General features: G+C 39.7%; 1 protein-coding gene across 1 annotated transcript in view; it reads left to right on the forward strand.

Moving 5' to 3' along the window:
- Window positions 1-24,037, forward strand: part of LOC149246827 (TRAM, LAG1 and CLN8 (TLC) lipid-sensing domain containing protein) — a 148,623-nt gene that overhangs the window by 39,753 nt on the left and 84,833 nt on the right. The window contains exon 2 of the mRNA XM_089458029.1: window positions 23,325-23,602. Coding sequence (XP_089314155.1) covers window positions 23,325-23,602 — 278 coding nt within the window. The remainder of the gene's footprint in view (window positions 1-23,324; window positions 23,603-24,037) is intronic.

The following is a 24,037-nucleotide window of genomic DNA, read 5'->3' on the forward strand; positions in this document are numbered from 1 at the left end:
GGTGGGTCTGATGTCTAAATCATATTCTTGTATTTTAGTAACCCACCTAGCGCGAGTCCCTAAGCAATCGGTTTGAGTTAATATATCTTTGACAGCAGAATGTGGGAAGAAAGCAATGATTTTAGAATAACCCACATAAGTTTTGAAGTGCTTAAGAGACTTGACCAGGGCATAAGCTTGCTTTTCCATGGTATTGTACTTCAATTTAGAATTTTGAAGTGCTCTACTCATGAAAGCAATAGGCTGCTCGTGACCATCTTTATTCTTTTGTAACAGGACACCAGCAATGGTATCTTTGGAAGCGAAAGAAAAAATCATGAAATCCTTGGAATAATCAGGACTAACTAAGACAGGAGCTCTTGCAATAGCGCATTTGATTTCTTGAAAAGCCTTTTTGCCGTCTTCTTGCCAAACAAATTTTGCATCTTTCTTTAGAAGACTTTGAATAGGCTTAGGCTTTAGCTATTTCTGCATAATTTGGAATAAACCTTCTAAGAAAATTTGTCTTTCCAAGGAAAGACTGAAGGGATTTAAGATTATGAGGAAGATGAATCTTTTGGATTGCTTCAATTCTTTCAGGATCAATCTTGATTCCATCCTTAGAAATGATATGGCCAAGTAATTTCCCTTCTGTTACTCCAAAAACAGACTTAGTTGGATTCAAAGAAATCCCGTATTCTCTACATCTATCAAAAACCTGCCTAAGATGATTTATATTACTGATACCATCTTTAGAAAATACAGTAAGATCATCTTGGTAAATCTCAATAAATTTCCCGATTAACCCCTTGAAGGCATAATCCATAGCCCTTTGAAATGTAGCCCCAGCGTTGGTTAATCCAAACAGCATTCTGATGTATTCAAAAGTACCCCATGGCGTGGTGAATGTGGTTTTATGACGATCTTCCTTTTTAACCCATACCTGATTGTACCCAGAAAAACCATCTAGCAACGACATCATTCCAAAACCGGTTACTCTTTGCAACAAAGTCTCCATGTTTGGCAAAGGGTAATTATCTTTCTTGCATGCTAGATTAAGGTTTCGAAAATCGACACAAAGCCTTATCATACCATTCTTTTTCTTAACAATCACCAGATTTGAACACCATGTCGAATGCCTAGTTTGAGCGATAATTCCTGCTGCAAGCATTTTCGCAAGCTCTTTCTGAACCAAAGGGGCTAATTTAGGATTAATTTGCCTAAGTTTCTGGCGAAAGGGTTTAACATTTTCATCTTTTAAGGGGATAATATGTTCCATGACATCTTCCCTATAGCCCTTTAATTCATCATAAGAAAAATCTAAAACATCTCGATATTCGCGAAGTAAATCAGTTAACTTTTTTCTTTCCTCCCCACTAGTACCTTTACCAATTTTAACAATCTTTGGGTTTTCAGAAGTACCAATGTTTATCTCGAGATATTCGCCTGGGTTCATCTTATTTTCTTCTCTCAACTTCGTGGCATCATGCCGATCAAAATGTTGCTCTAAGGCAACCACATTCCTAGGAGTAGGATTTATGATATGCTCATGATTTAAAGATCCATCCTCCTCAGAATCTATCCGGAAATCCTCAAACTCATCCAAACTATTAAGAAAACGAATGACTTGCTTTTCATCATTAAAGACTTGCCAATGCTCTAAGTTATCTAGAACAGATGGTCTAAATATTACTTCCATTTTGATCTTATCCTTAATTAGCTCATCAGATAACTGGAAAATAGTAGCAGCTACGGCAAGTTCATCTGCCAAACTATTTTGCTCTCTTGGGATAGCTTTGAGGTCAAGGGCATCAAAGTGCTCCATAGTATCCCACACAACGTTTTGATAATTCCTTAATCTTTGATTTTTACATGTGAATTTATTTTTAAGCTGCATGATAATTAAATCAGAATCCCCCTTAATGCTAAGCAATTTAATTTTCAAAGATTTTGCCAATTCAAGACCCAACAATACAGCCTCATATTCAGCGACATTGTTGGGTGCTTCAAATTCTAATCGATAGGCAAACTTGAAAATGTGATCAAGGGGAGATTTAAGCACTATTCCAGCACCTTTACCATGCCTAGACGATGCACCATCGAAGTACATGTACCAAACTCTATCATTGAGATCCTTAATCTTATCCTCGGGAGGAATTATGAAATTAGACATGATGGCATTGTTCCCAATGCCATATTGCTCTTTGATTATCTCGTTGTGAGGTCTCTTAGGATCTTCGACATGGAATTTTCTTTCGGGCTCTCTATTTAGTCTTACAAAACCATCACCCCTAGGAGAAGGAATCCTAGCATATGACCAATTCATTTGAATACTTCCTCCTAGATCAGAGGCCCACTTTCTAGATAAAAGCATACCCCAGGCATCAGGCACATCCACAACAACAATATCCATAACAATCATGATGTTTGGGTGAACTGATAGATGAACTTGCAAATCTTTGATCATGTTGGACACCTAATCCTCAATGGGTTAGTGTGGAAGCTGAATAGACAAAGTAGTCCAAGAGACCTTGGGATGTGAAACCCAACAGTCACATATTGTACTATAAATGTATATCTCTTGTCAATAAAAATTGTACTCTCCTGATTATCTTTCATATTGTTCTTGCTCCCATGTGTGTTTAACATGGTATCAGAGCAGGCGTATTCCTGCCCTGCATAATTTCTTTGAACCATTTGTTTTATGGTTTTTGCCATCACTTATGAATATTTTCTCAGCTAGAATTTAGCTGCCACCTCTTGCATATACCTGCGCTGCTCCTCCATATTCCTTTATCTGCGTTCTGTCTGCCTGACCAACGCTGTCCAAGATACGCTCTGTGCGCTCTCTATAACCGTTTTCTGCCATTACTGATGCTGCGCCACTCTGTCTACCATAATTATTTTTGCCTGATATCAATGCCTGATATATCTTTTTGAACGTTGCTTGATATATCTTTTTGAACGCTGCCTGCTCTTCTGTTGCGCTGTCATCCTGACTTGGTTTGAAATGTTTGCGTTGTCATACTGTAAATAGTTGAGCGCTGGCCTCCATTGAATGCTGGCTTGACATTGAAACGTTTGAGCGCTATCCTGACTTGAGCACTGTCTTGTCTGAGCGCTACCATAAAACGTTCACCTGAACGCTGTCCTGACCTGAGCACTGTCCTGACTGAGCGCTGTAAAGTCTGCGTTTTTTAACGCTGCGTTGCTCTGAGGAATCCTGTAAAGTCTGCGTTTTGAATCTTGTAAAGTCTGTGTTTTTTAACGCTGCGTTGCTTTGATCCGAGGATTCTTGTCAAATAATTCTTTGTGTTTTGTGGACTAGAAGAACGCGTTACATGTTTTCGGTGTATTTGTGTTTGATTGCAATTCGTGTTGCGTTTTGATTGCAATTTTGAACTCTACACCTGATGTTGCATTCACAAGAACGCAACTTAGTCAAATTAAGGTGAAGAGGAAAGTTCGGAATGTGTGGGGAGAAGCATTTCACTATGTACTTCTCGAAGGCTTATTTGCCGACCCATTGATCCAACACTTCAAAGAAGAAAGGTCATTTTACTTCATTGGTAAAGACCCATTGCTGGCAGTCCTTGCTTTAATCCAAGAGATACTGAGTTAGTCCGATTAAGTATACCAAATTGATTGGTCTGCGTTCGATAGTTCGGTGCAAGAATGGTAAGTGAGTTGGGAAATCGTGCTTGGATCATGGCGTAATCGAAGTCCAGTGTGTGGTTGCCCAGGTCTCCACGGTGGAGACTTTTGTGAAAAGGTTCAACATAATCCTGACATGTGATACAGGTATGGGCCTCTTTGGATTTCCACAACTCTTGTATTTGCCGTAACGGCACTGGGAAATTATGCTTCCTATTTGTCTTCCATAAAGGGTGAAGATAAAATTGACTAGCATTATGACATTAATTATATGAGCTGGGCTGCGTGCTTGATTTACGGATACATCTGTTTGGTACCCCTTGGATTTTATTTCCTCCTCCGTTACTTGGGCATATCAACACCCTTGGTGCAGTTGTGGTGTCTTTATGGATATTCTCTGTTTATCTTCATTCCAGCTTCGATTTTGTTAATCTTCCCAACTGAGTTTTTAAGATGGATTGTTATTGCTCTTGTTGGCTTAGCGGCAGCAAGCTTTGTAGCACTGAATATGCGATCTTGCATGAGTGGAAGTGACAAATGGATTACAACATGCATAAGTGCATTTTTAATGCAAATATTCTTGGCCTTTGTAATTAAGCTTTGTTTCTTTGTATGAATGGGAAGGGCGCACTTATATATTTGATATTGGTTCATTTAAAATAATGTTAAAATTAAATGATGGGGCATTGTCTCATTGACTTCTGAGTATATGAAATCAGATACTGAAACCCATATATAAATGATTGTGGAAATGATTCAAGAAGAAGATTTTGGGCTTAAAACCAGAATTAAAAGGGCTATTGTATTGAGGTTTGGTTGAGACAAAACTTTGTGCAATTTAATGTGAAATGGAAACCATATGGATAATGGCCCAGAGTGAGTGAAATGCCAAGCTTTTGATTGAATCCAACATATGTGAATGTAATTGTGGTAATGAATCTGAATTATGAGAGCATTCGAAGTTGATGGGATTGATAGTTAAAATATGAATGAGGATGAAGGAAACTTCACATACAGTGATTGATTTTTATTGAGTTTTCATGAACCATGAAATATGTGAACAGGTGTTTGATAAGCTTCCGCATGCAAATGATAAAATGTGAATTTGCCAGGAATTGAAAGGTAAGCTTCCACATATTAATTGAGATTTCCAGTGGTAGAAATTTGCCAGACATTGAGATACTGATTGAGCATAGGCCGAGATGCATGTTCATATGCATGTGCTACTATGAAACCCTTGAAATTGCAATGTTGACTTAGTTTATATATCTACATTGTTCCACATAAGATTATGAGATTATGTACAATTCTCTGGGAATCTGTAATCCCACAATTGTAGTTGTTCCACATGTTATCATGAATGGTTACAGTCGCTATTGAACTTGACTATTCTTTTCCACTGGCCGAGAAAGTGAAGGAGTATTTGAAGGATTCAAGCAAGTTTGCAGTTGCTGCTGCCCCAGTGTGGCTTTGTATTTAAAATTCATTATAGTGCATTAATTCCTTGCTTCAACTGCTGCATAAAGAGTTTGGTGGGCTGATTGTAATCTTTTATGGAGAAAAGTTTTGTCGGTTGTTTTGTCAGAACATAATGCTGGTCATGAGTAAACTCTTATTTTCATGTAATGGATTGTAATCGGTGCTTGTTGGTTGAACTCTGATCATTTGCTGCACATGTATAAAGGATATTGCTGTGTACTGTGAGTAGGTATTACTTTTCTGCACTGAGTAGTAGTTGTAAGGTGTAAATCTGACATTGAAGAAAAAAAAAATGGCTAGAATCAGTGAAGTATTAGAGTTCCTCAAAACTCTAATGTCGTCTACTACTCATGATCCATTAAAAGTTAGTAAAGTTTCTCTCACAGATATTCAGGTTTGTCTACAAAATGCACAGGAAAAGATTGATTTTTTGCAGCTTGAATCACAACTACAGCAAGAAGAGCTACATCAAAATAGACATCATTCTGAACCTGTTTTTGTTCAGAACATTGAGACAACCACCCATTAGCAGCAAGTCAATAATGTTACAATTCATTCAAATAAAGCAGCAGTTGTAAATGCAGATGCAGAAACTCAGTCTGCACTTCCCAAGCCCATCATCAGACCTTGGGAACAGCTTGTCCACAACAAGCACAAAACTGGTCTTGGATATGACAAGGACTTGTCCTTTCATATTCCAGACTATGCCAAGCCCATTCAGTTTCAGAGTGTTGGATTCATTCATGACAGTTCACATGCTCCTCATGAAAATTCACCTTCAGCTGTTCCAGACTCTGCCCCTCTTCCACAGCAACAACAACAACAACAACAGATTGTGAAATGCCAACACTGTGACCGAGTTGGCCATATGAAAGATCACTGTTTTGATCTTCATCCATGTAAGCACTGTCATAAAACCAGTCATTCTTCAAACAGATGCTTCAAAAACAAACGTTCTGCAAGAACAAAGATTCATCTTGGATGGATCGCTTCTTGGCAATGGGCATCAACAGTCAAGAAGATATTCCAAACACATGTCAGAACTTGTTCCAGAGTATTGAACAGTCTTGCAGTTGAGTTTTCTCCATCATCTCACATTGTATCTGACAAGGGGGGAAATGATGGTCATCTACAAGCTTCAAAGCCACATCAAGCGAGCCTGAGCCACAACCTGCCACACCAGTTTCAGAGTTGTAGCCAGAAACAAAGATGCCCCTGAACATGCCTTCAGTTGGCAATCTAGGACACTTCCTCTAGCAGAAGACTTCAGCTTCTTGCCAGTTTTGGAAGAATTCCAGAAACAAAATTGAGAACACTTCCTCTAGCAGAAGACTCCAGCTTCTTGCCAGTTTTTGGAAGAGTTCTAGGAATTGCATTAAGCATTCCAGAGTTGTTGGTCATCCTTAAACCATCACAGGTTGAGACTTCCCTTTTCAGGTTGAAGTTCTCCCTTTTATGCGGGGTGAGACCTCCATTTCACGGTTGAAGGTTTCCCTTTTCAAAACAATAGGAGCACTTCCTCTAGCAGAAGACTTCAGTTTTTTGCCAGTTTTGGAAGAGTTCCGGGAACTGCACTAAGCATTCTAGTGTTGGTGGTCATCCTTAAACCACCACCCTTTATACCAACATTTCATAGAGCACATTCAGCCTAGTGCTGCCATGCATTTTTTGCACATTTTGTATTACAGCTCTCTTCTTGGACTCATACATAACCCTTCGGATTAAGGGGGGGAATGTTGGACACCTAATCCTCAATGGGTTAGTGTGGAAGCTGAATAGACAAAGTATTCCAAGAGACCTTGGGATGTGAAACCCAACGGTCACATATTGTACTATAAATCTATATCTCTTGTTAATAAAAATTGTACTCTCCTGATTATCTTTCATATTGTTCTTGCTCCCATGTGTGTTTAACAGATCAAGCCATGCACTTCAATTTTCTTAGAATCCATGGCACATATGTTATAGTAGGGTCTAGAAACTCTTAAGTTAATCTGTTCCATGATCCTTTTAATCATTACACAAGTTGATGCACCAGAATCCAACATGCAATTATTCAATTTATATCCATTAACTAACAAGGTGATAAAGAAAGGTTGGTGATCTTTATTATCCGCATCCAAGCTTTGCAAATATATGGGAGCATCATGATAGTCAACTTCCCGATTCTTCTGTTGAGAAATATTTATTTGAGGACCTTGAATAGCTTTTAGTAACTTATCTCTTTGGGAAGGGATTTTAGCGATTTCGGAGACAGGAACCCAGATTTTCGCATTGTTGAACCAACTTCCCAAATCGATATCTAATCCAGAGTTTAAACCAGGGTTAAAGGTTCGAGAGGGAATTTGATTCCCGCTCTGATCTTTATCCCTTTTCTGATAGGTCAAACTTTTATCTCTAGTGATTTCCATGATTTGCTCAGGAGAGGGTTTTTCACCATATAACCTAGCCAAAATGTCATTTTCATTTTCAAGGTTATTTATACTAAAAGTTGATGAAGGATTCATAGCATCACGACTATTTTCCTTGACGTCTATCCAATCATCCATAGACAAAGGAAACTTGCTACCTACTACATTTATTTGATCACCTGCCCCAAACATTCCATTATCCAAGATTCTTCTAACGATGGGGCAAGTGGCTTCTTCATGAAGAGCATCACAAACTTGACAGTAAGGAGGAGCATTATCAACCAAATTAGTAAACGGATTAGGAGGTCTCTGCTCACTAGATTGACCCTTCTTTTGCCAATTGTTATTTCTGTTATTATTATTTCGAGGCTGGAAATTTTGCATTTGTGCTCTTTCCATTTGGACCAACCTATTTTGCAAAGTGGCTATCTCCTTATTATGATTAATTTCCATGGTTTCAATCTTTTGAAGCAATTTGAGAACAAGTTCGCTTTCAAGCTCTTGAACTGCTTTTCCTTTAGGTTCTTTTAGTTTCGTAGCAGCCCTATTGAAACCTGGGATCTCAGACTTCCCAGATGCTGCCTTGTCCTTTTCAAGCTCTATAGCTAAGGTCTGGCAATCTCTATAATCATTAAGTCTAGCACGCCTTAATTCATAAGATGGCTTAGGACTAAAGGCATCAATGTAAAAATCTCGAAGAGATTTTTCGGTAGGTTTATAGTCTTGAGGTAATTCTCTAACAATACCATTAAACCTTTTATTAAATTCTTCAACAATTTCATTCTCTCTCTTTTTTATTATGCTGATAGCTTTTACAAGGTGTCTTCCCTCTCTCTTATCTCCATACTTTTCTTTAAAGGCATCAATAATTGACTGGATGGAAAAATCACCTAGGACCTAGGACTTAGGACTTATGAGGGGATTAAAACATTTTCTAACCCTCAAAACATTTTACATCATGACTTTTACAGTTTTACATCTCAAGGGGGACAACCCATTTGACATAGACCCTCATAGACCACCCAGTTCTGCGACACAACTATAATCTAGCAGATCAACGCACTAGGATTCCCCTAAGATTTTAATGACAAAATTCATTCCGGCTTTGGGGTTACGCTGAAGGAAAACTCTGCCGATCATGGATCGGTGAGACAAAAAACCTTCCGGAACGTAGATTATCACTAAAACATTAGGTCCACCTAGGCAATTTACATACATGACTCAGCTCTGCTAAGATTATTTACAATTCACACATGCAGACTGGGTTTACAATCATAATATGATCAAGTCGACGATGACTGTCGAATGGCATGGACACGTCAATCAAGCGTTGTCCCTTTTGCGTAGAAAAGGGGGTGTACTGCTATGGGAAGTCGACACGTAGTGGTCAACAGGTTGAAATATACCTGAGGGGATGACGTCAGACTATGTGGGTTCACTAATGCAGATTGGGTAGACAGCTTAGTGGACAGGAAAAGTACCTCTAGGTATTGCTTCAATGTTGGATCAAGGATAGTCTCTTGGTGCAGCAAGAAGCAAAAGTCAGTAGCACTGAGCTTTGTGGAGGCAGAGTATATGGCATCTAGCACAGCTACATGCGAAGCTATATGGCTTCAAAAGTTGTTGGTAAGCTTGTTTAGGCAGAGGTTGGAGGCGACCAATGTTTACTATGATAATCAGAGCTGCATCAAGCTCCCTGAGAATCCAATGTTTTATGACAGGTCAAAACACATTAGATATTTGATGTCATTTCATCAGAGACTATGTGCAACGTGGAGTTATCCAACTACAGTATGTTCCCACAGATGAGCAGGTTGCAGATATACTCATGAAAGCTTTAGGGAGAGCTAAGTTCATCTATTTCAGAGAACATATGGTTATACTAGAGAACTCGTTTCAATAGCAGGGACTGAGTATTTTGGATGCTTCTTAGTTGCAGTGGTTGGAGTTAGTGTTGTGAAAATCGCGATATTATCATTTTATCGTGATTTTTTCCTGAAGCCGATATTATCGCGAATAATAATCGCAGATTTTTTTTATACCCGATAATTTCAAAAAAATCGCGATTTTTTCCCAATTTATCGCCGAGGGTCGGGGCAGCGCGGTTTTATAAGGGATGCTAAATGTTCGAAATGCAATTTTTTTTGAAAGAAACAAATAATTTTTGAGTGAGGCAGGTTAATGATCAAGTCTAGGCCCTAGTATTGATCAAGTTTCCTTAATCTTCATTTTCATCCTTTTACTTAAATTTTTAACATTACCATGAAATGACTCAGGATGTTTGAGAGTGGTTCCGGCTTCATTGGATTTCATATGGAGAAAGTAGAATTTTAGATTTCATTCAAAATCTAGCAGAGTTATCAGTTTTTCAGGATTTCAGGATTGGGAGATTGTAATGTTTCCAGGTGACACCACCTCCCTGGGCTACCCTTGCCACCAGTAGAGGACGTGGTCTACCTCCTATAGCTCCTACTTCTAGTTCTTCAGCTTCTAGAGCACAGCAGACTCCACTGCCAACTCCACCAGCACCAGCATCTAAATCTAGAGGGAAAAGGAAAGCTGTGGCATTTTCTTGCAAGAGGGGCAGAGGAAATCAATAGGATTAGACTTCAGTTATTTTCTTTATTTTATTGCATATGACATTATGACATGATGAGATACATTATTATATTTTTTGTTGATATTTGAGGCTGAGTTGGGACTCAGAAATCAGGGCTTACTATTCAGGACATGATTCAATGTTATGTGTGATTTTAGCACTAGAAATGATATTAAACATCTTATATATTAGTTCTTTTATCATATTTATGTGTCAATGTATTTATTTTATGTTGTAGATGGTTTAGATATTAAAAAAATTGAAAAAAAATGAATATTTTTGTACTAAACGATTTTTTCCCGATTATTTCCGATTATTTCTCGATAATTACGATTTTTTCCTTGCGCCGATATTATCCTGATAACGATTAATGCAACATTGGTTGCAGTAGCAACAACAACATTTGAGAGGGAGTTGAATTACAGTGTAGATGCAGAGTTGGTAGTAGTACAAGATGTACAATGCAGTGTTAGTAGCAGCACAAATGCAACAATTTGGTTAAGCTACAGTCATTGGCAGATGAATCAGAGAGCGTAGTAGTTGGTGGATAGTGGCAAGCAGCTATAGTTGTCAAACAACAACAATGTGGTTGGAGGATGTTATAGAGACAGGGTGTTGTGACAGTTGTACAACACTAGTTGGAGAGAACACCTTCCTTGCTAAGAGGGAGTGTTAGTTTTTGTAGCATCAGATGGTGTTTTGGTCTCGAAACTTTGTGGAGAGGCTAAAACATAGGAGTTCTCCAAAACCTAGAGATTGTTTCTAGAAATTCCATCTAGAGATGGCTCATTTAAATTAATTGACCATAATTAAAAATTTCCTAAGTCTAACTTAGGAAAAGTGGTTAATTAATAGGAATTAATTGAGAAATATGTGAATTATCTAGAAACTCACACGGATCGGCTTAGAGATAATCTGAACCATTGATTAAGATTTAATATTGGCTGTTGGAGTCCCAATTGAAGATTATAAGATGTTGATGGGTAGATGGAGAATACACATTGCAAATACTTAATGATCTAGACAGTTCGATACTCCAGTGCAGGTGATCAGCAGAAGGGATCGAGTAACAAGTGTTAGAGGGGAAGAGACAGTGATCCGGAGGAAGATTTCCAGTTCTGGAGAGGTAGCAACAAGTGATAGATATATTCCACAGTGAATCTAGCCCAGAACAGCTGCAAGGGTTATGCAGATTTTTTCTGACGGGTCGCTGTGAAAATTCCGCAAATCGGAATCCCCACTGCAACAATTGATTAAACTTCTCCTATTTGTTGATTACTAAAACAAATTTTCACTGCTTCCTACAACAAATATCGAAGCTAATACAGTGCAGCCTACAACAATTAAATAATATGCCCAAAACAAGAGACTGAACAATAGAGAAAAGATACACACAAGTGACAGTTATTTTTGGACAAACGTCCCCAGAAAACCCTAATGCAGGAAAACCAGTGCAATAGATCTGAGGGTTTTTATTATTATGCAGTGTATTTCTGAATACAACTCTGGATGCCCTCCCGACAATCCAGTTACAGAGAAATACAACTGGCAGAAAAAATTTGTGAGATTACCTCACTCTACTCGGCAAGTCCCAGCTGATCGGGCAGCTGAACCGACGTGTCCCCGACTATTTCTGCACTGCACTTGCAAGGGCCTGTGTCAACCTCTAAGGCTCTGTGTCTGCTCAATTGGGAATCGATTTGCCTTCTGGAGCAGTTTCCAGCCCTCCCGACTTAGAAATGTCAGCTCTGTCAACAAATTCAAGCTTCTGCTTGGAGACTGCATTGCTTCTGCGCGAGCCCTTCTGGCTCAGTGTCAACCCCTCCTGGGTATTGCGTTGCCTCCTTCTGGTGTCTCTATGCCTCTCTGTTGTGTATCCTGGGCTCTGGAGAAGATACTCCAACCCAACTATCCCTACCCCTCACTGCACAAGCTCACTATCGAAATTCTCTCGGCAGCTGCTTTGCTTCAGAAAATCGAACTTCTGAACTTACTCTGTGTGTCTTCCAAGTGACCCTCAAGCTTCCTTAAATAATCTCCTTGTTGACATTCAATGGCCCAGCTTAGAAGTTAATCAATGACTAAGATCATTTTTGCTTGATCCTCGTCTTTTTCTAGAAGTTACACCCACAGTTAGATTAATACCCTTTAATTATTTTATTTTCCTAAGTTTAGAATTAGGGTCCCATTAAAAATAATTATTTATTTTAATAAAAACCGTTTCCGGGTGAAATTTCCCAAAACACTTTCTGGGTTCTTTGGAATACATGTCCCTAAGCCTCCTTGCAAAAATTGAGACTTAGAGCACATCCGATACCAAAAATCAATAGTCACAATTAGGGTCGTAGGGGTTTTCTTTGTATAGCCGTGAAGATCGCGTGGGCTTTCCTAGCACAATCGCGTGGATCGCCAAAAGAAGAAACGACCTGCGTAGGGGTTGGACGACCAATTTTCAGAGGGAGACAGAGGTCGGGGTTTGTTTGTAGAGTGGGAGAATTTTCTCTCCAAATATTTTTGTCAGATTCTTGCTGATTGGATAGCCAGCTGGGCTTCCAAAGATTGTACTCGGAATTCACTGCTGCATAATAAAATAAGCCCTCAACGGTTGCACCGGTTTTTCCACATTGGGTTTTTAAGGGGACATTGTCCAAAAATAATGGTGTCAATATTTTTGTGTGTGCTAGCATTTCTTAGTTCCTACTTTTGCTTTCACAATTAATTTTTAAGGTGAAGAAATTGCAGTGTGAATATTTCGTTATTTTGTGGTAACCAAAATAAACTGCATAATTAATTTATTAGTTGGAAGAAATATTTCTAATTGCTGCATTTCAAGGATTTTTCCCAGGGAGGTAACACTATTACGTGATCAAAGCCCCAAATTTAGAAGGGAAGCCCCATATGAAGTGTTAATTTGCCCTTGACTAACAAGCTTGGCCCACTTAGATGCACTAATGATTATTATACCTAATGGTGAAGATGCAACACTGGACATTGTGTGTGATTGGCAGGTGCTTTTCATCATGGGCTGGGCAACTTAACTAGGGCCCAAGTCCACTAGAGGAGCACTATGACACCCTACAAATGAAGCGTTGAGAGCTATGGGACTCCTACCACTTGTAGAACACCATTCCATTCCATGGGCACATATGGCACCCCAATAGTCTGCACTTTGCCCCACATTATTCATGAGATGATGCACTTGGGCCAATGTGTCTTGGCCAGAGAGCAGTGATCAATTGGTTTGGAAACTAATTTGAGGCCCAGATGAGGTTTGTATCACCCCTTAAGACATGGGAGGGCTAGCACCATCCTTTGAGCCCTCAATGTTGGAGCATAACCAGGTTATTCTATCACTAGGAGACCCATGAGACCTATTTTGTGCCCCAAACACAAAATTGGGGTCCACACGATGATTTTCATGGAGATTTATGAGTCAACCCCTAGAGTATGATTTTTGGAGCCCTCTTCACTCAGTTTGGCACTAGAGGAGTCCAAAGCATGCCTCCAAGTGACCTATGCATGCATGATGTCAGCATTCCGGCCCCCTTGTGGGTAATTTATTATGATTTTACATTGGCTATGAGGTTGGCTTGTAACCTCACTTAGTATTTGCCCATTATTTTATGACTTGAGGGACTCTTGGCTAAAATAGGCCTTAGTTAGTCATATATTTGAGATCATTCATTAGTGATCAATCATCATCACTTGGAGAATTCAGACCTCTTAGAAGAATTCACATTTGTTGCTTCTTTGGATATTGGAGTATCTTGGATGCATTTCGATGTTTGGAAGCTATTTTGGCTTGTCTTTGGAGCTGTTTCTTTGGTGAATGGATGGATATATTACATGTTATCTTGTAAGTGCCTATTGTTGAAGATTTGTATTTTGAAATTGTCTAATGTATGGAATTGTTGCTTCTAGATTATGCTTATTTGTGCCCTAATTTGTTGAAGATAAATTTTAAAGGCTATCTAGTTGAGAATTGCATATGTTACTCATTCTATAACATGTAATGAACGTTCCTAGTGGAAGAATTCTTATTAACTCTCTATCAAATTCCATTTTCCTTAGAAGTGGGTAATTGTTGGGAATTGATAGTTAGGGCATCAATTTTTGGCCTCCTTAGAAACAAATTTAACTTACCTTGAGCATCCTTGACTACATATGCCCAAGGGACAAGGCACTAGTCCAAGTGCTTGGTGATCATTCTTACTTTTCATCCATAAATTCTTCTCTTAAAAATTTCAGCCCTTTTAAGGCTAGGGCGTCAAATTAGGACTTTGAGTGAAATCTTTAAGGAGAGGTTTTGTGGAGGCTTGAGATCCTAAACATCAAGTGGAGGGTCTTGGCTACTTGACCTATGAATTTGGTGAGCATCCACTTAAGTTTCCTCCATAAAATCTCTTGTCGTAGGTGTTGCCCTAAGAGGGAAACCCTAGTTTCTCCTCCTCAACTTGAGGGATTTCTTGAAGGGTATAAACTTAGTACTTCTTGAAGTATATTTTAAGAGGTCTTTTCTCTCTCTTGTCTTGACCTTGGGAATACCTGAACTCAAGCGAAAATCAATAAACCCTAGGTTTTGTGCATTTTCTTCCTAGATCCCTTATAGAAAGCATATTGCTTCTCAGTGAAGCCTTACTCTTGAAATCTGAGTCTTTCTTGAGAAGTTCTAGCCTATCACTGTGTACCTTGACCAGAGAATACCTTTCACAGGTGATCTAGACTCCTCCCATCGGTGAAAATCCGTAAAGAGCAAGGGGCTTTGGTTGTGGTGACAGTGGACCATTGTCCCATTGTTAGCACTTAGTCTAGTTTTTTGTCTTGTAGGGTTTCACTCTCCAAGGCTTGCTAGATTTTGTGGTAACATGACACTTAAAGTAAACTTGTCAATAGGGCTTTTTAGTTGAATTATTGTAAAAATTAGTGGGAGAAGGCTCATATAAATAGAGCCTCCCATCATTTTGACTTTTCATCATCACACATGCAATTTGACCTCTCTCCAAAAGAGTGCAACTTGTCTTTTTTTCACTACATTAGGCAAAAAGTGAAGTTTATGGATGCGACTTGAAGTGATTTTTGCTTGGAGACATTGTTTTGGGATTGAAAGATGTGCTTTTGTGGAGGATTGTTATAAGTTTGTTGCTTGTCATTGATATTTTGAATGCAATGTTTAAAGTAGGGTTTGATTTGTTCCATGACTAAATACTTATCATTTCAAAAAAATTGCTTCATAATTGCATGGAAAATCGTCCTCTCCAAGGCCTATAAGGAAACTCTATATGTGCAGACCTTATACTGAATTTCTCCCCTCACAAGAACAATAGTTAGGGTTTTAGAAGTGGATGCCCTAGAGCATCACCCTTACTCCTTCAATATCCTTCGTTGGAAATTTGTGCCATAAAGACTCATTTAACTCCTGTAGGATAAGGCGTGGGTCCAAGAGTGTGTCAATCACTTTTAAAACTTGTTAATTATGTTTTATGCTTTAGAGAAATTTTACTTCAATTTCTTTATTAGCCCAGTATCAATATTCAGATTAGCAATCACATCACCATGATAGTAAAACGCAGATAGAACATAAACATAAACAGTAGAAGACAAGCCAAGACAAGAGGACACAAGATGTGGCACCAGCCAGGGACAAACCCCAATGTGGGGAAATCCTTGATCAATTCTTCTTATATTTTTCAATAGTTTAGCAGAGAGAGATAGTACAATTTACAAATCTGATAATTTATGACAGTAGCAAAAGAGCCCTAATCAGAAAAGTCAACGCTGGTCAATAGGGTAGATTTGACCCTCAACAAATTGGTCAACTTTAGTCAACTTTTGCCTCCAAACAGCAAGGTGAATCAGCCCTCAAAACAGCCCAAAATCAGCCCAGTCAAATTTGGTCAAACAACCAACTTGCGGTTAGCGCTAGCTGTAGTCAACGTTGGTCATAGTCAACGTTTGGCCTTGATTTCTCTGCCCAGAAATGCGGCCTGCCCAAAAAGAGATAGCCCTCACAAAAACACAGTCAAAGGAGGTCAACGCATGCTGGTCAACGCTTGGTCAAACTATTTAGAAATTTGGTCTCCTGAAATTTCGGCCTCCTGAAATTTCGCTCTCTTGAAATTTTGGATGTGTGGAGAGAGAGGCCCAGAAATCCGTACCCAATCAATGAGGAGAGAGAGAGAGAAGTGTGAAGATGAGTGTGTCCAAATGAGGCTAAGTCACCTTTTATTGATATGCAATGTTGAGGATGAATAGATGTGACTGTTGGGCTTTTGAGCCTACATATCGCTGGCCAACTTTGACAATTTGACCATACTAAAAATAAATTCATAACTTCATTTGTACATGTCAGAATTGGATGATCTTTAGATCAATCCTACACCTCTTGGAGAGAGGAATCCAAGAAATATATCAGTTGTCATAAATAAGATGACCCATGTGGAGTTTGGCCCTAGTTTCCAATTTTAACACTCCCTCTCAACTAGGGAGAACTCCATCTGCTAATCCATTTGTCAATTTGTACTATCTCTGCTATCAATGCACTGCTCTACTCTGCTGAACTATGAAGAAGAAGAAGTGATCGAGAATGTATCATACCATTCTCTACTGACCCGAAGTCAGTCCCAATCAAAAGAGAGTGTCTCATACCACTCTTATTGACTCAAAGTCAGTTCCAATCAAAAGAGAGTGTTTCATACCACTCTTACTGACCCGAAGTCAGTTCCCATTGATCCCAGATCAATATCGGTCATCCTAGCATAGGGAGTATGGTAGTACATGATGCGTCCATCAGTAGTACTATGGTCCCTATCCTCATTTCCCTACTCATTGGCCAGATGAGAGGTACTTCCCATGAGTCCCAGAGTGCATGGGTAGGATGTCTCAATAGGAGAAGGATGAACCACTCACCCTGCCTACATGTCGCCAAGGGGTATCATAGGGGAAGGTTGAACCACTCACCCTGTACACAACAAGCCACTAGGGGAAGGTTGAACCACTCACCCTATGGTTGCTCATCGCTCCAAGAAGTACCCCAAGCTCCCAGAGCTCAATGTCCATCTCATACAGGATCCTCATAAGAGGGTCTCTCCATGACTCCAAGTCGTTCTCGGATGGCCAAGAACTTGACTTTCCCCAGAGGCTTCATCAAAATATCGGCGACTTGCTCATTAGTCCCAATGTGATGGAGCCTTATTGCTCCTCATTGTACCATGTCCCGGATAAAGTGGTACTTGATATCTATATGCTTGGAGCGATCATGAAACACAAGATTCTCTGATAATCGGATCCCACTTTGGTTGTCGCAGAGGATCACGGTGGTATCCAGCACATGTCCATCTCATACATGATCCTCATAAGAGGTTCTCTCCATGACTCCAAGTCGTTCTTGAAAGGCCAAGAACTTGACCTTCCCTAGAGGCTTCGTTAGAATATCGGCGACCTGCTCATCAGTCCCAATGTGATGGAGCCTTATTGCTCCTCGTTGTACCATGTCCCGGATAAAGTGGTACCTAATATATATATGCTTGGAGCGATCATGAAACACAAGATTTTATGATAATTGGATCCCACTCTGGTTGTCGCAGAGGATCACGGTGGTATCCAACACATGTTGAAACAACTCACTGAAGAGCTTCCTCAACCAGACAGCTTCACAGGAGGCCATACTAGCAGCTGTGTATTCGGCCTCGGCGGTGCTCAAGGCAACCGATTTCTGCTTCTTGCTCGTCCAAGATATCGAAGTAGAACCCAAAGAAAAACAACATCCAAAAGTGCTCTTGCAATCCACCACACTGCCAGCCCAATCAGCATAAGAATAACCATGCAACCTCACATTTCTGGCAGTGTATCTCATTCCATGAGTGATTGTGCCCCGAAGATATCTTAGAATATTCTTAGCAGCAATCCAATGTATATGATGAGGCTCAACCATGTATTGGCTCAATGTGTTAACTGCAAAACATATGTCCGGACGGGAGTTCACCAAGAACATCAGTGCTCCTATGAGTTGACGATACTCAAAAGCATTTCCCAATTCAGGTTTGGCAGCACTACCACATAACTTCTTAAAGTTAAGTTCCATCAGAGTAGTCACAGGCTTGTAGTCCACCATCCCAAATCTTTCCAATATCTTCACTACATATTTTCCTTGAGAGAGGAAAATTTCACCTGGCTTTTGCCAGACCTCCAACCCTAGGAAATAGTGCATTGGGCCTAGGTCCTTCATCTCAAATTCAGAAGCCAACTCCCTCTTACATTTGTGAATGAGAGGGTCTGCACTTCCATCAACTCCATGCTTGATTTTGTAGAGCCACTTAGAGGTGACAATCGATTTGTCCTAGGGTCTAGGGACCACATCCTAGACATCATTCTTCATAATTGACTCGTATTCTTCATTCATAGCATTCTTCCATACTTGTTGCTTCACGGCTTCTTCGAATGATGAAGGCTCATTTTGAATGATAGTGCTCATGACAGTCAAGTATCCTTGATACCTGTTCGGCTTCTTGCTTTCATGGAAAGTCCCTCTTGGCGCAATATGTCTCTCGGCATCTTCGAGAGTATCCCTAATCCATGAGGGTCTCCTTTTGGAGGAGGAGGAGGGCTCATGAGGAGGAGGATGAGGAGGAGGATCTATAGGATCCACAGGTTCATCAACACTAGGCATCGTTTCGTCCTCTTTTTCACCCTGATTTCCGGTGTCAGTTTCTTTGCCCTTCCTTAGGAAAGGAAGGTTGTTGATCTTCTTGAGGGCCATATCTTCGTCGAAGGTGACATCATGACTTACCTCAAATTCCTTTTGACCAACCACATAAATTCTATATCCTTTAGAATTTTCACGATAGCCCACAAAGATTCCTTTCTTCCTAGATGCACCCAATTTACTTCTTTTCTCTTTCGGCACATGAAAATATACGGGGCTTCCAAAAATTCTAAAATGAGAGACATCTGGTTTCTTACTAATGAACATTTTTTCAGGAGTCTTGGAGTCCAATGCTTGATGAGGGCATCGATTTTGAACACACACGGCGATATTTGCAGCTTCAGCCCATAGAAACTTCGGAAGGCCTTGATCATGAAGCATGGCACGAACAACTTCTACAATAGATAGATTCTTTCTTTCAGCCACACCATTCTGATCGGAAGTGTATGGCATTGTAGTCTCCCTCTTAATGCCAACTTTTTTGCAATAATCTTGGAATTCATTGGATTCGTACTCGGTCCCATTATCAGTCCTCAATATCTTGATTTTCTTCTCGGATTGGTTTTCGATAAAGGCTTTGAAGTGTCGGAACCAGGTGAACACTTCATCCTTCTTCTTCAAGAAGTAGATCTAGGTCTTGTGAGAATAATCATACGTAAAGGTGAGATAATATAAGTATCCTCCCAAAGAGTTTATGGGCATCATACCATATATGTCGGAGTTGATCAATTGCAATATGTCTGTGGTCTTGCTATTACTTGAGGGGAATGGTTCCCTTGTAAGTTTTCCTTCAGCACATCCCGGACATACACCTTCATGCTCTACTTTGAACTCAGGCATACTTGTTACCATCTATGTCACATTGAGTAGGGCCTTATAATGAAGATGGGCGAACCTTCGGTGCCATAGTTCAGATTGTAGAGATGTGTCGCAAGACATGGCTCCTAATGGACTTCCTCCAACTTGATATAAAGTGTCAACCCTAAACCCAAGAATAAAAGCATCTTTAAAATTTCTTTTCCAAACACGTACCTTTCCATCGGTGAAAGCCACCTTGAATCCTTTGTCTTCCATTGCCGAAATGGACACCGGGTTCTTCTTGAGATCAGGTACATATATTACTTCTTGCAAATTAATAGTGTTACGTTGATTCAATTGAAGGGTAACATTCCCTACTCCCTTCATGGGATAGGTGGCATCATCTCCAAGGATGATCTCCAAGTTTGTCTCCTTTTCTATCAGATTAGAGAGGGCTTCCTTGTATCCGGTGAAGTGCCTTCAGGGACCACTATCAATCAGTCAATTTCCCAAAGTGTCCGGAGGAGAGGCAGTGGAGAGGGCCGATATAAGATAGTACTCCTTTTGCTTATTGTTAACAACATTGGATTCTTCATACCTGGAGTTCCTTGATTTCTTGGAGGGTCGAGCATTTCCTTGATGTCCCACATTCCTTTTTCCTTTGCCATTGGACCTGCCATTTCTTTGATTGTTGTTGTTGAAGTTTCCCTTGGAATGATTGTGATCATCATCATGCGATGTGTCCCTTCTATTTGTACACTCCCTTGCATAGTGGCCAAACTTATTGCAAACAAAGCATCTTCCATTCCTTCCATTTTTGAATCCCGGTCTTCCTTGACTTTGCTTCTTTGAACCTGCATTGTTCTTCCTCTTGGCATGAGTGGAGAATGCAGTGGGGTTGCTTCTATTAGAAGGCATTTTTTGCTCCATCATTCTTGTTTCTTCTTGAATGCATCTTGACATTAGTTCATCAAACCCTAGAATTCGATCATTGTTGAGTATGGTTGTTCTAAATACATACCACTCAGGTGGGAGTCCTCCAAGGGTGGTGAGAGTAAGTTCCCTGTCATGAATGACCTCTCCAATCGAGAGTAGATCATTCTTGATCTCAGTAATCCTCAAGAAATAGCATTGAATGTCCTCGTCCTTGGCCTTCTTAATATCCTTCAACTTATTCTTGAGAAATAAAATTTGGTTAGCATTACTAATCTTGAACATGCCGACCAACTTGTTGTAGATCTCCTTGGAGGTCTTCAATTCGGGGATATAGGCCACCAGATGCTTGTCAATGGGATCCTTGATAATCTTCTTTGCTTTGACTTCAGCCCTATTGTACTTGGTCTTCGCAGCAGCTAGTGCATTTGAAGGAGGCTTAGGGATTTTGCCTTGCACATAATACATCACTTCTTTTTCTTCCAAGGTCAAATCAAGAGACCTCTTCCATCCATGATAGTCAAATTTATCATGGAGCTTGTCTTCAGCCGGGAAGTAGGATTAGGAACTCATTGAGCCTTTTGTCCTTGTCCAACTATCTTTGGTGATTGCTCTTTCACTCTTGCTTGGGCTTTGTCTTCACCTTAGCTTCGATACAATGTTAATTATGTTCTGTGCTTTAGAGCAATTTTACTTCAATTTCTTTATTAGCCCAGTATCAATATTCAGATTAGCAATCACATCAACATGATAATAAAGTGCAGATAAAACAAAAACATAAACAGTAGAAGACAAGCCAAGACAAGAGGACACAAGATGTGGCACCAGCGAAGACAAACCCCAATGTGGGGAAACCCTTGATCAATTCTCCTTATATTCTTCAATAGTTCAGCATAGAGAGAGATAGTACAATTTACAAATCTGATAATTTATGCAGTAACAAAAGATCCCTAACCAGAAAAGTCAACACTGGTCAATAGGGCAGATTTGACCCTCAACAAATTGGTTAACTTCAATCAACTTCGGCCTCCAAACAAGAAGGTGAATCAGCCCTCAAAACAGCCCAAAATCAGCTCAGTCAAATTTGGTCAAATAGCCAACCTACGGTCAGCCCTAGCTGCAGTCAACGCTAGTCAAAGTCAACGTTTGGCCTCGATTTCTGTTCCCAAAAATGCGGCTTGCCCAAATAGAGATAACCCTCACAAAAACGCAGTCAAAGGAGGTCAACGCTTGGTCAAACTGTCCAGAAATTTGGTCTCCTGAAATTTCGCTCTCCTGAAATTTCGGACTGTGGAGAGAGAGAGGCCCAGAAATCCGTACCCAATCAATGAGGAGAGAGAGAAGTATGAAGATGAGTGTGTCCAAATGAGGCTAGGTCGCCTTCTATTTATATGCAATGTTGAGGATGAATAGACGTGACTGTTGGGCTTCTGAACCTACATATTGCCGGCCGACTTTGACAATTTGACCATAATCAAAATAAGTTCATAACTTCATTTGTACATGTCAGAATCGGGTGATCTTTAGATCAATCCTACACCTCTTGGAGAGAGGAATCCAAGAAAAATATTAGCTGTCATAAATAAGATGAACCATGTGGAGTTTGGCCCTAGTTGCCAATTTTAACAAAACTAAATAAAAACCTTATTCTTTTCCTCTCTCCTAGACAGCTAGGGCAGCTGCTAGGGTTTAGGTCTGATTTATGAATAAAATTTGTTGTTATATTGCATCGGGGTGGATTTTGATTGGGGCTTAGTCTCTATAAACCATAGACAAGTGAAATCTAGCATAGTGGATAGCCTTGCATACCCTAGAAGGGCTGATGTCACCCTTTATTTTTGGTGTTTATGCATATCTAACAGCCCTAAAACTGTTTGCCCTAGTTTAGCCTTAGTCTCTATTTGAAGCCCTTGCTCCATTTGAGTACTTTTCTTAGGCTGATATATGACATTGAAGGCCATATTATTGAAGATCATCCAAACTGTATCTTATAGCAGCCCATGTAGTGGTCTCACTTTAGAGTGCTTGAACCTTAGCATTGAAACCTAGGTCATCTTTTGCCCTGCCAAGTTCTATATCCATCTTTAGACCTTCAAAAAACTCATCACCTTGAGCCATAGTATTAGAATACCCTTATTAGGGAAACCTCCCTTGTGGTTTAAATCCCACTAACAGCAGGAGGAAGGTTCCCGAGGTGACAGTGGCAACCCACCCTTATTGTTCCCATAAGGTCTGGCTCTTGCCTGCTAAGGGTTTGCACTGGACCTGCTAGATTTTGCAGCAAATGGACAATATGGTGCAGGAAAGAAATATAGCGTACACCCTACCCTGTAAGTGTTGATTGAAGAACATAACATACACAGAAAGCAAAAGTGTAGAAGGTAACTGTAATCTTATGATTGCAGATTAAAGCTGAACCAATGCAATCAACCAATCCACATAAAAGTAATTGTTTCTCCACTGGTTTTGGATTTGTTTTCCTTTTGGAAAAAAATGAAAATCCTTGTAGGACATGAATAAAACCAATTTTTCCAGACAAACGATAATGTAATAGGAACTTATGTTAGACTAAATAGAATGGGTGAATATGGCTTTGATTTTTTACCAGCTAGTAAGTGGAGAAAGGACTACTTTTTCAAGCTGTGAAGAGTCTGATATATCACGTAATTTCCCCATTGCTAGATGTTTGTTTTTATAATGATACATAATGTGTTAGAAACCATATTTTCTTATATTGTTGACTGTTATAACATTTCCAATGAATGTGCAGTGATTCTGGTGCTCCTACACGAATGGATCAATAAAGGTGCGATAAAGATGTTTGACCACGAGGAGCTGTTTAATGGTTTATGGTTGGGTGCATTCAAGGCATTGTCCTTTTCTTGTGGATATTTTGCTTATGACCAATGGGATATGCTGAACAACCATTTATACAACCCTCAGGCACCTTCACTCTTAGTACATCATGCACTTCTGTTGGTTTGTTTCAGCCTTGCACTATACCGGTTTGTCACAATAAATTATCTGATTCTCACACTTGTTTGTGAGGTAAGATGAAAATATTTCAATTCTTTTTTAGTTTACTTCTCATGTTAGTTTGGTTTGGTTTGGCGCCCTTTATGAAGAATTAGATGCTAAACCCCAGTTTGCTTTTGTTGAATTAATCATAAGTTGGTGGCTTCCAATAACATTCCACGTTATGGCATAATGGGTTAGTCCATGATCACCAAAATCATTTTAGTCTGTTCTTCCTCTTCTTAGATATGCTGGTTTAAACTTCAAAATTCCATTATTCCATATTGCAATTTTCCATATGATTGATGATTGCACTTGTCTTCACATAATGACCATCTTTGGACCAGGATATTGGATACTGTGAGTCATTTTGACCCACTCTCACAGCAAAGTTCTGAGGGAGTGCAAATCTGTTTAGGAATAGATAATATTTAAGATTTATGTCATTGGCACCTAATGCACTTGCCA

The sequence above is a fragment of the Pinus tabuliformis genome, chromosome 7 (genome assembly GCF_031772625.1).
Source record: "Pinus tabuliformis cultivar Carrire ecotype Pingquan chromosome 7, CPIR1, whole genome shotgun sequence".
NCBI classification, from domain to species: domain Eukaryota; kingdom Viridiplantae; phylum Streptophyta; class Pinopsida; order Pinales; family Pinaceae; genus Pinus; species Pinus tabuliformis.